The sequence below is a fragment of the Heptranchias perlo genome, chromosome 20 (genome assembly GCF_035084215.1).
Source record: "Heptranchias perlo isolate sHepPer1 chromosome 20, sHepPer1.hap1, whole genome shotgun sequence".
Classification (NCBI taxonomy): Eukaryota; Metazoa; Chordata; class Chondrichthyes; order Hexanchiformes; family Hexanchidae; genus Heptranchias; species Heptranchias perlo.
In genome coordinates, this window is record NC_090344.1 from 39,483,604 (window position 1) to 39,498,963 (window position 15,360).

A 15,360-nucleotide genomic window follows, 5' to 3' on the forward strand; every position below is an offset into this window, starting at 1 on the left:
AGGATCAAATCTTAAATTTTTGTCCCCAGCAGTATTTTCTTTACCCCAGCCACGAGCATGACGGCAAAATGTGTCATCATGGGTCTGTCCAGCTACATTGTGTTTTCAGATGTTCAGTACATCACAGCATTTAAAAATTCTCCATACCAAAACGCTTGTTAACCGGCTCAGCCACTCCCCCTCCCACTGAACAGCCACCCCATCGGAGTGGTCTTAACTTCAGATCTTCCAGCCCGAGGAATGTTTTTTCCAGGCCTAAGGTGTAACTAAATTTACTGGGGATTTTGGGCTTGCTTTCGGTGAACATAAACCCTTCATTTATTCTCAAAAGCAAAATACTGCGGATGCTGGAAATCTGAAATAAAAACAGAAAATGCTGGAAAAGCTCATCAAGTGAGGCAGCATCTGTGGAGAAAGAGACAGAGTTTACGTTTCAGGTCGAAGATCTTTCGTCAGAACTGACGAAGGGTCACCGACCTGAAAAGTTAATTCTGTTTCCTTCTCCACAGATGCTGCCTCACTTGCTGAGCTTGCCTTTCATTTATTCTGTTTGCTACAGAAAACTCAGTGAAGAGAAGTGCCTCGGTATTAAAAACTGTGGGAAATTGATCAGAAGTGAGAGGGTCAGCCTTGAAACGAGGGGGAAGTTACGGGATCTCCAACTTACTCCCGAAACAAGTGCTCGCACCTCAACAAAAATAAAAAAGAGGCCAATCGACAACTGTTAAATTGATAACAACTGCTTTACGTTTCGTCAGCTCAGACACCGGTTAACTGCTAATATATTAAAAAATACAGACTTGTTCCAGTTGGGCAATCTGGAAAACTGAGATTCCTTTTAATTCCCACCAGAGGGGTCTCAACTGATGGGCTTCAACTCTCGAAGAAAGTGAAAGGCACACTCGCCATTCATTACCTGGTGGGTCAGATGATGGAACAGGAGTGAAAGGATCAGGTACGTTGATTGGTGGGACGGCAGCATCTGGAACCAACAATTCTGTAGACTTTTCAGCTGAACCAACCGAGCAGATAAAAGGAGACAGAAGGAGCAGAAGGCAACAAAGAAGAGCAAGGGGGGAGGGAAAGGAGGAAACAGAAAGCAATTATACATCACCAAATAATTTACTATTGGCCCAGCTCTTCTGTGGCTGGATTGGTTTATCCCTACCATGCAGAAATAATCAGCAGGTCAAAGTCTACGTCAAGCCATGATTGTCCAGCTTATTTTTATATTGAGAAAGAGATTATTTGCACAGTTTCCTCTGCAAAACTTTATCAAGAAAGACAGGAAGTAATCTGAAGCTCTGGGAGAAGGCACAATATTCTTATTCTTCATTATTTACCCAAAATCAACTGACAGCTGAAGTTCGATTAGGAAATGCATTTAAAAGGAATAAAAAAAACACTCTTGCCACAAGGTTGCTCAGCTGTACTTCAAAAATGCATCTTTCAGTGATCTCCAAGGCTGGGTAAAAGAAATATCTCGTTCTGGCACGTCACCTGATTGCCAGCACCTTGCTGTCCACCTGACAACACAAAGTGCTGAGAGTGGGGACTTAACAACGGAACTACATCCCAACTGGATGGCATTTTCTTTTTGAATTTGGACTGGGGTTGTCTGACAAACTGGGCAGAAGCTCACTGTGGGCCCTCAGACTGGGGTTTTCCTTTGACTCCTAAAAGCACCTGCACAAGTTCTCAGCCACCTGACAACAGATGAAAATGGACACTTGCAGTCTGTTGAGAATCGGTGACAAATTTGCACAAGGTCGTCAACATTTGATTGGGGGGGGGGGGGTGGGGGGGGGAACGGGGTGGAGGGAATGATCTCGGAATTTTTGCAAAGCAATGCATCTCATTATATAAACCCTTTTTTGACTTGAGAAACGATGTCTGCGGTTTTTCAAAACTACTTGTGCATAATGCTACATGTTGATTTCTCACATCAGCTAAATGGGAAACAGTCCAACTTGCTCTCGGTTTCATTTTCTTTTCCATTTTGAGTCACTTCCCCTTGGGTAAGGTTATCAACAAATTATTACTGTCTCCAACATTAACCAGTCTTTCTCTCTGAGATGCTGTCCGACCGACTGCATTTCCAGTACTTCCTACCATGGAATGCAGCACAATTCCAGATTGCAAAAGCTACAGTCATAAGATTACATCATCAGGATTGGTTTGTGCACTAACCTGCCCCCGAGGCAAAGGGATCTATTCCAAAAGCATCTGCCTGCGACTGCACCTGAGCTGGTGCAAGCCCTGGTATTAGGCTCTCAGTGGATGCATTGGTCTTCTCAACCTTACCTGTAAAATTCAGAAACAATTTGAAGTTTTTGTCTATCTTTTATGCATTGTTTGCAGAGGAAAGAAAATATACAGGCCTAACATACAGGAGGAAATTTTTTTTATCTATTATTCGTTCATGGGATCTGGGCGTCGCTGGCGAGGCCAGCATTTATTACCCATCCCTAATTGCCAGAGAAGGTAGTGGTGAGCCGCCTCTTGAACCGCTGCAGTCCGTGTAGTGAAGGTTCTCCCACAGTGCTGTTGGGAAGGTAGTTCCAGGATTTTGACCCAGCGACGATGAAGGAACGGCGATATATTTCCAAGTCGGGATGGTGTGTGACTTGGAGGGGAACGTGCAGGTGGTGTTGTTCCCATGTGCCTGCTACCCTTGTCCTTCTTGGTGGTAGAGGTTGTGGGTTTGGGAGGTGCTGTCGAAGAAGCCTTGGCGAGTTGCTGCAGTGCATCCCGAGGATGGTACACACTGCAGCCCTGGTGCGCCGGTGGTGAAGGGAGTGAAAGTTTAGGGTGGTGGATGGGGTGCCAATCAAGCGGGCTGCTTTGTCCTGGATGGTGTCGAGCTTCTTGAGCGTTGTTGGAGCTGCACTCATCCAGGCAAGTGGAGAGTATTCCATCACACTCCTGACTTGTGCCTTGTAGATGGTGGAAAGGCTTTGGGGAGTCAGGAGGTGAGTCACTCGCCGCAGAATACCCAGCCTCTGACCTGCTCTTGTAGCCACAGTATTTATATGGCTGATCCATGGTGACCCCCAGGATGTTGATGGTGGGGGATTTGGCGATGGTAATGCCGTTGAATGTCAAGGGGAGGTGGTTCGACTCTCTCTTGTTGGAGATGGTCATTGCCTGGCGCGAATGTTACTTGCCGCTTATCAGCCCAAGCCTGGATGTTGTCCAGGTCTTGCTGCAAGCAGGCACGAACTGCTTCATTGTCTGAGGGATTGTGAATGGAACTGAACACTGTGCAATCATCAGCAAACATCCCCATTTCTGACCGTATGATGGAAGGAAGATCATTGATGAAGCAGCTGAAGATGGTTGGGCCTCAGACATTGCCCTGAGGAACTCCTGCAGCAATGTCCTGGGGCTGAGGTGATTGGCCTCCAACAACCACTACCATCTTCCTTTGTGCTAGGTATGACTCCAGCCACTGGAGAGTTTTCCCCCTGATTCCCATTGACTTCAATTTTATTAGGGCTCCTTGGTGCCACACTCGGTCAAATGCTGCCTTAATGTCAAGGGCAGTCACTCTCACCTCACCTCTGGAATTCAGCTCTTTTGTCCATGGTTGGACAAAGGCTGCAATGAGGTCTGGAGCCGAGTGGTCCTGGCGGAACCCAAACTGAGCATTGGTGAGCAGGTTATTGGTGAGTAAATGCCGCTTGATAGCACTGTCGACGACACGTTCCATCACTTTGCTGATGATTGAGAGTAGACCGATGGGGCGGTAATTGGCCGGATTGGATTTGTCCTGCTTTTTGTGGACTGGTCATACCTGGGCAATTTTCCACATTGTCGGGTAGATGCCAGTGTTGTAGCTGTACTGGGACAGTTTGGCTAGAGGCACGGCTAGTTCTGGAGCACAAGTCTTCAGCACTATAGCCGGGATGTTGTCAGGGTCCATAGCCTTTGCTGTATCCAGTGCACTCAGCCGTTTCTTGATATCACGTGCAGTGAATCGAATTGGCCGAAGACTGGCTTCTGTGATGGTGGGGATATCGGGAGGAGGCAGAGATTGATCATCCACTCGGCACTTCTGGCTGAAGATGGTTGCAAATGCTTCAGCCTTGTCTTTTGCATTCACATGCTGGACTCTGCCATCATTAAGGATGGGGATGTTTACAGAGCCTCCTCCTCCCGTTAGTTGTTTAATTGTCCACCACCATTCACGACTGGATGTGGCAGGACTGCAGAGATTTGATCTGATCCATTGGTTGCGGAATCGCTTAGCTCTGTCTATAGCATGTTGCTTCCGCTGTTTAGCATGCATGTAGTCCTGAGTTGTAGCTTCACCAGGTTGGCACCTCATTTTCAAGTACACCTGGTGCTGCTCCTGGCAAGCTCTTCTACATTCCTCATTGAACCAGGGTTGATCCCCAGCTTGTTGGTAATGGTAGAGTGAGGAATATGCCAGAGAAAATATTAGCACAACGATAAATACTCACCGATCAATTGATCTCTCTATATCTTATTCAGAAGATATCATACTGTGGTTAATTTAACCTACAATTTAAACAGGTTGAAAATGTTGTTTTTAAAACATGTAAAGGGAGGTTGTCTTAAGGAATAAACTTTCCTTTAAAATAGAAACACTTGAGGCTAAAAGATCATTTTTAGTTTTATTACAACTGAACCCTTTTTATTCTGAGAATCGTTAGAATATCTTATTGCTGTTGGTGGGACCTTGCTGTGCGCAGATTGGCTGCTGAGTTTCCCTGCATTACAACTGTGACCACGCTTCAAAAGTATTTCATTGTCTGTAAAGTGCTTTGGGACATCCCAAGGTCACGAAAGGCACAATATAAATGCAAGTTCTTTCTTTCCTTTAGTATTAAGTGAAAAATTGAACAAATCGAGTTACAAACAACACTTAAAACAATAATCAAAAAAAGTGAGGGAAAGCAGATGGACTACCAGGAAATCAAAGACAAAAAAAAATTTGTTCAGTGACAAATAGAAAGGAATGAGATCAGCTGCAAGGCCATGGACACTTCAGTAGTACAACCTTCACTCTTCTCCAGCTCAACACTGCAGTACACATGAACCACTCTTAACTCCCCATGCTTCACCTTCAATGGAACAGCCTTCACCCATCACACAGCTGCTTTCTGGAATGCTCTCCCTAAACACCTTAGTATTGGCACCGCCCTCCCCTCATTCAAACGCTTCCAAATCCACATCTTTATGCTTTCAATTACTTGCCCGAATGCCCTTCCCACTCGGTGCCCATCGCTGACCCGCAGAGCAACTTGGGCCATTTCATCGTTTGAGAAGTGCTATACAAATACTGAAGAATAAAAAAAGGGAATTCGTGGAGTCGCTGTCTGAGACATTCTGCGATTTATTTTTCTCTACCAAAGTTAACATGTTTTCCAAAGCCAATCAGAATCAGAAGGGTGCTCTCACGTGATGTGTATAAAGTGCACGTTCTCTCGTGACAAATTTGGCACGGGGGGATGGGCCGACTGGCCTCCTTCTGTGCTATATCATGTTATGAACCATCACAAGGATCCCCAAGGGTAGATCCCATTCTCAACAGTAGGTCTGTCAGACCACTCATGAGTTTGCTTTTATTCAAATTAAGCTCAATTGTGCAACAAAAGCTCTGCAAGGCTTGAATTAAAAAAGCATGAACTGCGAAGTTCCACAGCTTACGGCAGTGCTGTGATTTCATGGACAAGCCAATGGGAGAAATACAAGATCTTATTATCCCCATATTCAGCGACTGCTGCATTACTCAAGCTGCATCAGCAACACTAGATGCACTGATCCCAACAGCCCACCTACACTGGAAGAAAACACTGATCCCAGGTGCATCCCTGTATTTGGAGTGCTTATCCTGCTCGCACTCCAAATCGAGTGCTGTCTGAAGTGATTGCACTATACACCCCTGAATTCCATACCATCATAAAACCTCAAACTGCAACATATCTGCTTGCAGATAAGTGCCACTGTGCTTAAATCATTGCTTTGTACAATAGTGTCAGAATGCAGTCTGCCACAAACTCTCTCAGTTATGCTGTTTATGGCTACTGCTCCCCTACATTTTCCTCTTGTTCGCCTGAAGATAAAGATACACCATTCTTATTTCCCAATGTGTTGAAATAAGCATCTTCGAATGCTTAACTTACTCTCGTGAAAATTCTTTGCCCGTCTGCTTTATGAACCAAGATGTTAACCCATTTGTTTTATTTGAAACAGGTTCATGCCTGTTAAAATAGCAGACAAAGTGGCTCCAGGTGCTAATATTCAAACACTCGTTGTTCCTGCTGTAATTCAGCCCTTTCCAAGATCTCAAAACTGTGGAACCCCTTACTCCCTTCAGTTTCTTCCTCCTTTTAAACTGTTAACTTGTCTTTCTCGAAAATAAAAAAAAATCAAGTTCAACACCTCACATCTGTTCAAAGTCAAACATACCGTCTTTGAGCTTTTCAAAGTCCTTGTTGAGCAGCTCCTCCGCAGTAAGTTTGGAGAAATTGTCATCGGCAAACGGATTCCATGTAGAGACATCAGGAGGATTGTACACGTTTTGCTGTGAGGTCCGGGGAGACCCTGAGGGTGTGGTCGTAGCTGACCTGAGTGGAACATGGTCACATAGTAAATACCTTATGTTAGTTGGTTAAAACTTAATAAAAGCTCCGCTAACATTTTATTAAAGACAGTCAAGAGCCCCCCAACAGCTTTGTCGGTAAATGTATTGCCCCGTGTAGCATTGAGCAGACCAGAAGGTTCCAGGTATGATTCCTGGTCTGTACTGAGTTAATTGCCATCAGTTGGGACAGCAATATGGCCACAGTATTCCTGGACTAAAGAAGACTGCGAAAAACGTCAATTAGGGTTCCCATGCTTAAGTACTAGCCATGGACTCCTGACAGATGATAGACGGGAGGATGAAGGAAGGATTGGGCACTCCATTGATGAACAGCCTGCCAACACTTGGTGTCCAGACTTGTACTCGAATGGCTACTTGCACCAGGTACCCAAGTGTTGAGAACGTGGAACTCCTAGAGTGGTTGAGGTGATTAACACAGGGGTTAGCCAGATAAGTGCATGAGGGAGAAAGGAATAGAAGGCCATGTTGATCGGGTGAGATGAAGTAAGGAGGGAGGAAGCTCGTGTGGAGCATAAACACCGGCATAGACCAATTGGGCCAAATGACCTGTTTCTGTGCTGTAAATTCTATTGGTCAGGAAATAATTGTTATTAGTTCAGGGACTCAAATGTTGACTTATTTTAATAGAATTGAACCTACTTGGATTTGTTTAAACCAGCTTCGGCAGCTGCAGCTGCCAGAAGCTGGGTTGATTTACTGACTGGAACCCCAAAGACTGCACTGTACGTGACGTCACTCAGAATCCTCCTGTGACCAGCACGCTGAGTCTTGGGAGATGACGGAGGGGTCAGTGACACAATTTTTGGAGACTGGTTTGGTGCCACTTGTGGCGGCTGCTGCTGCTGAATCTGGGTCTGCAAGTGAAACAAGTAAAGAAATCAGTGCATTCCATCATAAGCATCCTACAATCACAACCACTGTTCAAAAAATGTCTTTGTAAAAGCTCTTGTCATTAGCATCAACTGTTGGACCACAAGATCAACAAATTTAACTGCTGTCCCAAATGTTTACCCTGATATCACCACTTACATATCTAATTTGACTGGTACCTATAACTTTCAACTATTCAATTCCCAACTAAGGTACCCAAAAGCAAACTTCAATATTGGACAGTCTCATTCTCACTTCCCCGACCTGATTTATAAATATACGGAAAAAGACAGACAGGAAAAGACCTACTGGTCCATCCAGCCTCTCCTATACCCTCTCCTATGCAGTTGTGATGCCTTATGCATCACAATACATACACTGCCCATCCCACCCCGAACCATGTCGCCTGAGAGAGGTGAAAAACCAGATAAAAACCCACGCCAATTAGGGGTGTTCCAGATTTTTTTCCCCCTGTGATTGGGGTGTAAGAGGGAACATTGGCCCCTCTGGCCTCTTCCCAAGGGATGAACTTATGACTTATGACATTCGACTGTCACCAAGCTGAACCACAGGAGGGAAAAGGATGAGCTGAGTCACATGACTTAGAACAACTTTATTAATATTTCACTAAAACAGGATCCCAATCAATTTTGTTTCAACGACTCCTTCACAATGCTGAGAGGGATAAACTATGCAGATGTAAAGCAGGTTATTTGAATTGGACTGCAAGTGCAAAGCTAAAGGAACACAAGGTTAAGATTAGACAAGCCTCAACTGAGATGGCAGGAAGTATTTTTTCCTCCCCCTCCAAAACTGCAGATGTCCCCATCAAAAATTATCTGGAAATCCATCTGGTTGAGCAGCAGGATTAGGTGCAGATAGCGATAATCAAATACTCTGTGGGATATAATAGTTTTCTGCTGTTGGAGGGGAGGAAATAGCACGCCAAGACTGTAAAGATTGGAATAAGGACAAACTAAGTTTTGTTTGATAACCTTTTGAGATCAAGGGGTATTTATCCAAAACTTCAAATTCGCATACAGTCCACAATGTTCTTAATGATACATGGTTTGGGGGAAAAGCAGGTTTGGCAGGTGGTCTCTCAGTCAAGGGTTTAAAAAAAAAAATGACCCACTCCTCTGCACAAGTACGAGGAACGTATGTTCTGTAAGGGTTAAACATTTCATTTGCAAACTCTTACCATTCCCTGTTCCTGAGAGGCTGCTTGTGGTACTGCAGCATGTTGCTGCTGTGGGGGCAATGGTGTGTGCTGCGGGAGCGCTGCGGTCAGGTGTGGCTGGGCAGTAGCAGCCTGCTGGCTCACGTACTGCATCTGCTGCATGGCTGTGGCAAGCTGCTGTTGCTGGAGATAGTAATTCTGCATCATCTGATGTTGCATTACTTGCTGCTGAGCTTGCTGTATGACGTGGTACTGGTGCATAAACACATGCAAATAAAACAGACCCAAAAAAATAAAAAATAAAACCTTTAAAAAAAGGACAATAATGTAAAACACAAAAAACAATTTAAAAAAAGAAAAAACAAGGACTAAGAATACAAGACTGGATTTTCACCATTCCCAAACCATGACTGACCAGTACAAATACAGACTCTGTGTTTGTGTTACTTCACATAACGTCATTGAAAAACTGGGACAGCAATAAGATCGGCACACCTCTGCAGCAATTAGATAGGGTTAAAAGTGACATTTATACTTATATAGAGTGCCTTAATACAACAACAGTTTGAAATGCTTCATACATCGGAGGGAGGAGGCTTGCGTGAAGCATAAACATGGATCAGTTGGGCCGAATGGCCTGTTTTTGTATGTCATTCTATATCACACAACTAATTAACTTGGTTGGAGTGCAGTGTCTTATGTACATAAACACGGCAGCCATTCAGTGCCAGCTACATCAGGTAAGCAGCAACAAGGTGACTTTATCTTTTATGCATTATTGGTTAAGTGAGGACAGCTGGCCAGGACACTGGGAGAAGTGGCATGAGATCTCCAACATCCAGCTGAATAGGCAGCCCTGGCCTTGGTATACATGTCTCCTCCAAAGGAGCAGACATCCAACAAGGGAGGACTCACTCAAAATTATGAGCTCAATCTCTGAATGCAACCCAAACCCACAGTCTTCTGACCCAGGGCCAATAGTGCTATCAATCGAGCCAAGCCAACATATGAATGCAACCCGCCTACTTGCTGCAGAAGGCACTTGAAAGTCTATCACATCCAGTCCCAATCCATCACTGAGCTGGTGCAATGAGGCTGTGCAGGATCTGCATATACACTGAGCAGTCATTAAAACGGAAAACACACCGCAAAAAAACCAAACTAAAACAGAAGATTAAAGACAAGACTAACGATTTTCAACATTAACAAAAGAAAATAAATCAAAAAGGATGGTGACGACATATTTTCCCATACTACCTCTCCATTTTAATATTTGAATATTGATTTCAACACTGAAGTTAGCCCCGTTCAACACATTCTTCCTGGATTATGCATGCATTCTCACAGGAATTTGTAAAATTACCTTTTTAAAAAAAAATCAAGCTCAACATTCAAAATAGTTGTGACATTTTTAATGATTTTAAGCCTGCAGGAGAATTTTATCCTCGTGTGGGCTATTATTACTCACTTTTTCTGTGGGCAATCAGTAAAATGCCGCATCTATGCATGAGCATTAAAACAGACCTCAACTAAAATCTCAAATTAAAGCAAGGAAAAATAAACTTGAAATGTGCAATTGCATCAGCCAGGATTTGGGTGCTCAGAGTGAAGCATTGGACTGGTGAAAGGTTGACCATGGATGCTGACGTGGAAGTTGCAGCATTCCCTTGGTAAGACCCCAGCAATTAGAGAAGGATGCTGCAGCTCATCAGGGCAACAATGGAGAGAAACTGTGCATTCTGTCCAATGCTAAAAGTGAAAGCATCCCTGACCATCAGTGAAAGACTTTTTAAAAAGTTTGTCTTGGAACCCCTTCCCCTTCGGTGCAGGTGTAGCACAGAAGGTACCAGGCTTGCACCGAGTTAGCCTATCTTAGCTGCTGTGGCACCCAATTCGATTTCCCAGCCTCCGTGCAGTGATGAAACAGGGATTATCGGACGGCTCTCACTCGTTTCCCATCTCAGCTGATGTGCGGAGCCCACGTGCGTCTCCACAGCATCACAGTTCATAAAAACAGCAGCGCTGACACACCCAGGCAGCTCTCACCTTCCAGGAACACATGCAAGATCAGATACACCACTACTGAAAACAAGAAGTCAGAGGGATTATAAGGCCTGGCATTTTGAGAAGCATTCCCAACAAATGAACCAGTTATAACCTAAATAAAGCAAAAGGTGGCCAGTACTTTTTTTTTAAAAAAAGGCTTTTCTCATTAGATATTTGCTGGGAGAATTTTGGGTATTTAGAACAGGCAGATTAGTTGGGGCAATGTTACTTTCCAATACAATTTCCATATATCTCCTTGTAAGATGACAAGAAGTAACACTAACCATACAAGAAGCTGTACTGTTGGACCATCCTTACCCAAAGCAAGAAGATTTTAATGAGGAAGAGGGTGGATGAACTAAAAAATAGAACATGGTTCACTCAAAGTTCATCATTCTGCCATGAACACAACGTGAATTGCAATTGTCTTTTCCTGCATTTGCAACACTTACCTGCTGAGCCATCATCTGTTGCTGCTGCTGCTGCTGGTAGTACGCCTGTTGCTGCTGCAGGAGTTGCGGTTGCTGCAGGAAGAGCTGTGGTTGCACTGGCGTTTGTGGCGGGGCAGAGGGAGGCTGCACTGCTGCTTGAGGCTGCTTCTGCTGGGCTGCTGCTTGAGGCTGGGGCTGCTTCGGTTGCACTGCTGTTTGTGGCTGCTTCTGTTGCACTGCTGCCTGTGGCTGCTTCGGCTGCAACAATAGTTGCGGCTGCTGTAACTGAGGTTTCAGTTGTTGCTGAGGCTGTTGCAGGCCAGATGGCTGAGCGTTGTGACCACTGCCTAGAACAACACCTGAAGAGAGAAAGGGGAAGAAAGTGAGAGATCTGGAAACGATATATCCTCAAACAGATTTTATCGAAATCCTGACCTTATCCAAACTCCTATTTTGAAAGGTATTTCAACCAGATAACTCACTAGAAAAATCAGGAACAGTGAATCGAACTTAACTTTTCGAACTATTATGCTTAATTTCTCTGTTATTTAACGTGTTTGTCTCGGTGAGAAAATGGTATTGATCAAAGCTCTGGAACAGCAGTTATTTTTGGAAAATGTTAAAAGCAGATCAGTGCCACTTAAACAGAGAGAGGACTGTTATTGTTCAGACAGCCGCAGTACAGATACCTTAACAATCAACGTTTACTTCATGTCCTGACGATTGAGTGGTTCTTTTGGTCTGCTGCTTTTTTATTGTAGCAATGAAAGTCATGCATTGTGTACTATTCTGTGGACAATGAATAAAAAGTAAATGGCACTGCAGGACTGGATCTGCAGAAGCCAAGGTAGACCACCATCTAAAGCAAATGCAGAGGAGTGAAACGAAACTACAGGAATGCAAGTGAAATCCACCTACTTAACTGCAAAATCTTAATATAAGCATCAGAATGAATAACACTTGCACTAGTTCTATAAAATTGAGCAACCCGAGTGCAGGGCTGAAGTCCATAGTGTGGGCCATCAAAATTGAAAATGGTCGGAGACAAGACAAAATTAATCATCAGGTGGTTGTTAGGCAATGCCAACTTTAGGCTTTAAAAGCTGGTACTCTGAAAAAGAGTGCTAAGGAATGTACAAAGTTATGAGATCTTTGTAAAGAATAAATCAAGTCGGAGATAGTGTGACAAGTTTTAATTTCAACACAGTAAGGAGGCAGAAAGGAGGAACGAAGCCAAAGAAGATATAGTTGCAGCTTAGAATGTAGAATCTTCAGGAGCACTGATAACATTAGTATGAATAAAATGGGGACAAGGAAAAATACAATGGAGGGAGAATTTGGAGGCAAGAGGTGAGAGCAGCATCCCAATGGACTGAAGGTCTTCTTCTGCCTGAAACTGCACTATGTAATCCCACATTTGAGAAGTTCTGTGAAATACTGAATTAAGGAGGGATTGGCAGGACTGAAGTCTTGTAATGAGTGAGGCTTTGACAACAGATAATGGACAGTGCGGGTGATATTTCATTTGAATATGTTATGAAAGGGTGCAACCAAGATGTCTGAAAGCTCCACTTTGCTGCATTGCTGTATTCACACTGCATTAATTACAGCCAAGCTTGGTCAAAATTGTACAATAACAAGCAACGAACATGGAAAGAGCTTCACAAGCCAAAAGCAACAAATGAAGTCAGGATGCAAAACAAGCAGTCAGATATCACTCCAATAAATACTAATCAGAGGATCTGTACATCAATCAACAGCTTAAGACGTGGGCTTCAAAGGAAACTGGTGCAACAAAAACAGAAAACAAAGCAGTAAACCATTCCAGTATCTTTAACACACTGAGCTGAGATACCCAAGACATGGAAAACAACTGAATAGAAACAAATGCTTTTTGACAGTTTAATCTAATAATGCCACATGCCTAATTACATGTTAAGTGGGGCATAATTGCTTTGACAGCAAGCTGGAAACCTATTTAGTCAGGAAATACTTGATACACATATATGATTTTGACATTTTAAACTTTGTTGTATCGAGGGGCAATTCACTGCTGGAAAGAAAGTTACCGTTGGCCAAGTTAGCTTGTCTTTGATAAAAATAATTTCTTAAATCCAAGATTATCGTTTCTTGAAGAATTGCAACTGCTTGCTTGAGTGAACATTGTTCTTCAATAAGCACAGCCCTTCCTCCTCTCCAATTGCCTCATTCACATCATGCAGCTTTTGCAGCTGAGGGGGCAGGCAAACAACCTGCTTCCAGACCCCTCCCAAAATCTCTCTGAACACAGTAACAAGGAGTTGTCCAACAATGAACTTAATGGATCAACTCAGCCAACATTTATCCCCCTGGTAGGGAAGTGCCTGAAGTCAATTTGCAGTCTCTCCCAGAGGCAGTCTGATTGCTTGCTTTGCCCACTCTGGGGCAGGGCATTTAAAACCCCACTGCAGTGCCTTAACCACAAAGAGAGTTTAAATACTATATTTATTATACTTGTTGACCAAGAAGCCAACCATCCATGGAATGTACAAGCTCTGGAATTTATTTGAAGGGTCAAGAGTAATGCCTACTATAAAGTAAGTTCATCAACAATAACTTGATATTAAGTGAAAGCTAAGCCAAAGTCTTCCCTCTTCCAAAGCTGAACCCTATCCTTGGGAGTCCTTGAGAAATCTGCAACCAAAACATCATTACTGATCAGAGTTTGTTGACCGGGGGAATTAGCCTCCTGGAAACAAAGCATCCAATTTGTCACTAACTGAAGAGTGAACAATTTTCCACTACTAATAAGACAGTAATCATATCCAACAACTTGGACATGACTCAATACTATAAAAAATGACATGGTCATTCAGATCCTATTCTATCGAAGGCAGCTAAAATTATGGTAGAAATCAAACTAACAGATAAACAGCTCTGGTCTTCTGCTTATGAGATGGGCACTTAATATACTTCATGACTGAAAAATATAATTTGGAAGGTACATTCAGAAATGATGCGCCTCTGTAACCTAACATTTTTTTGACCAAAAAGTTGGATTGTTTTTAGAATGGTTTTACATATTCAGTTGTCAAAAGACTTGTGGCATTGTGTGACCATAGTTACAGCGTTGCATTCCACTTCTTCTGGTCCTTTTCTGACAGAGTCTCCCAAGTCGAATTGATAACTTTGATATAAATGAGATGAAAGTCCTAGACAGGCAAAACAGGCTCAAAACAAATCCCCAGCAACAGATGATATTTATCCCAGAATACTGAGGGAGACAGGGAGAAGATTGACTGATATTATGAGGGAGTCATTGAATACTGGGAGGTACCAACAGATTTGAAATAGGCCACTGTCGTGCTTATTATCAAAAATGGGCAACAAAGCAGTCGCAGGCAACAACAGACCCACTAGTCTTATGTTAATGCCACGTAAAATAATGGAATGGATTGTCAGAAAACAAAAAGCAAAATACTGCAGATGCTGGAAATCTGAAATAGAAACAGAAAATGCTGGAAATACTCAGCAAGTCAGGCAGCATCTGTGGAGAAAGAAAGAGTTACATTTTAGGTCGATGACCCTTCGTCAGAACTGGAAGAAATCCACAGATGCTGCTTGACTTGCTAAGTATTTCCAGCATTTTCTGTTTTTGTCAGAAGTAAACTTGTGAATTCCTATACAATAATAACTTAATTAACAGTAGTCAACATGGTTTCAGAAAGGGATGATGCTGCTAACCAACCTCCTTGACTTTTTTTGTGGCATTGATATCCCAGTGGGAAGCCCCAAGATGTGGTGCATTTAGACTTACAAAATACATTTGACAGTTTACTGCACAAAAGGCTGTTCTTAAGCTCAAGGCTGTGGTGTTTCCAAGTAAACCTTGGGACTAGATAAAGAATTGGTTGATGTTTGGAAAAGAGTGGGTGACAGAGTTGTTTCTTTGGTGGGGAGGGGAGAAAGAGCGCTTCGGGATTGGTATTGGGACCGCACTGATTCAAATTTACTTCAGCGACTGAGATCCAGAAACGCAATGCAAGTTGGCTAAATTGGCAGACTATACCGAACTAGAAGGGGTAGATGATTCTGAGGTGGCACGGGAAATACAAAATGGGTTGCACGATATAAGTAAATGGACAGAACAATAGCAGGTGAAATTTAATATGGGCAAGTGTGAAGTAGTGCACACAGGAAGAAAAAAATGGGCCACACCA

At 43.3% G+C, this 15,360-nt stretch overlaps 1 protein-coding gene across 10 annotated transcripts in view; it reads right to left on the minus strand.

Moving 5' to 3' along the window:
• aak1b (AP2 associated kinase 1b) overlaps positions 1-15,360 on the minus strand; it is a 94,290-nt gene that overhangs the window by 35,995 nt on the left and 42,935 nt on the right. For 5 of the 10 annotated variants that reach the window (XM_068001052.1, XM_068001053.1, XM_068001051.1 and 2 more), the window contains exons 11-16: positions 11,183-11,520; positions 8,706-8,936; positions 7,274-7,488; positions 6,439-6,596; positions 2,191-2,304; positions 917-1,012 (exon numbers count right to left, since the gene is read on the minus strand). In XM_068001052.1, coding sequence (XP_067857153.1) covers positions 917-1,012; positions 2,191-2,304; positions 6,439-6,596; positions 7,274-7,488; positions 8,706-8,936; positions 11,183-11,520 — 1,152 coding nt within the window. The remainder of the gene's footprint in view (positions 1-916; positions 1,013-2,190; positions 2,305-6,438; positions 6,597-7,273; positions 7,489-8,705; positions 8,937-11,182; positions 11,521-15,360) is intronic. The other 5 variants (XM_068001059.1, XM_068001054.1, XM_068001060.1 and 2 more) reach the window with 3 other exon arrangements.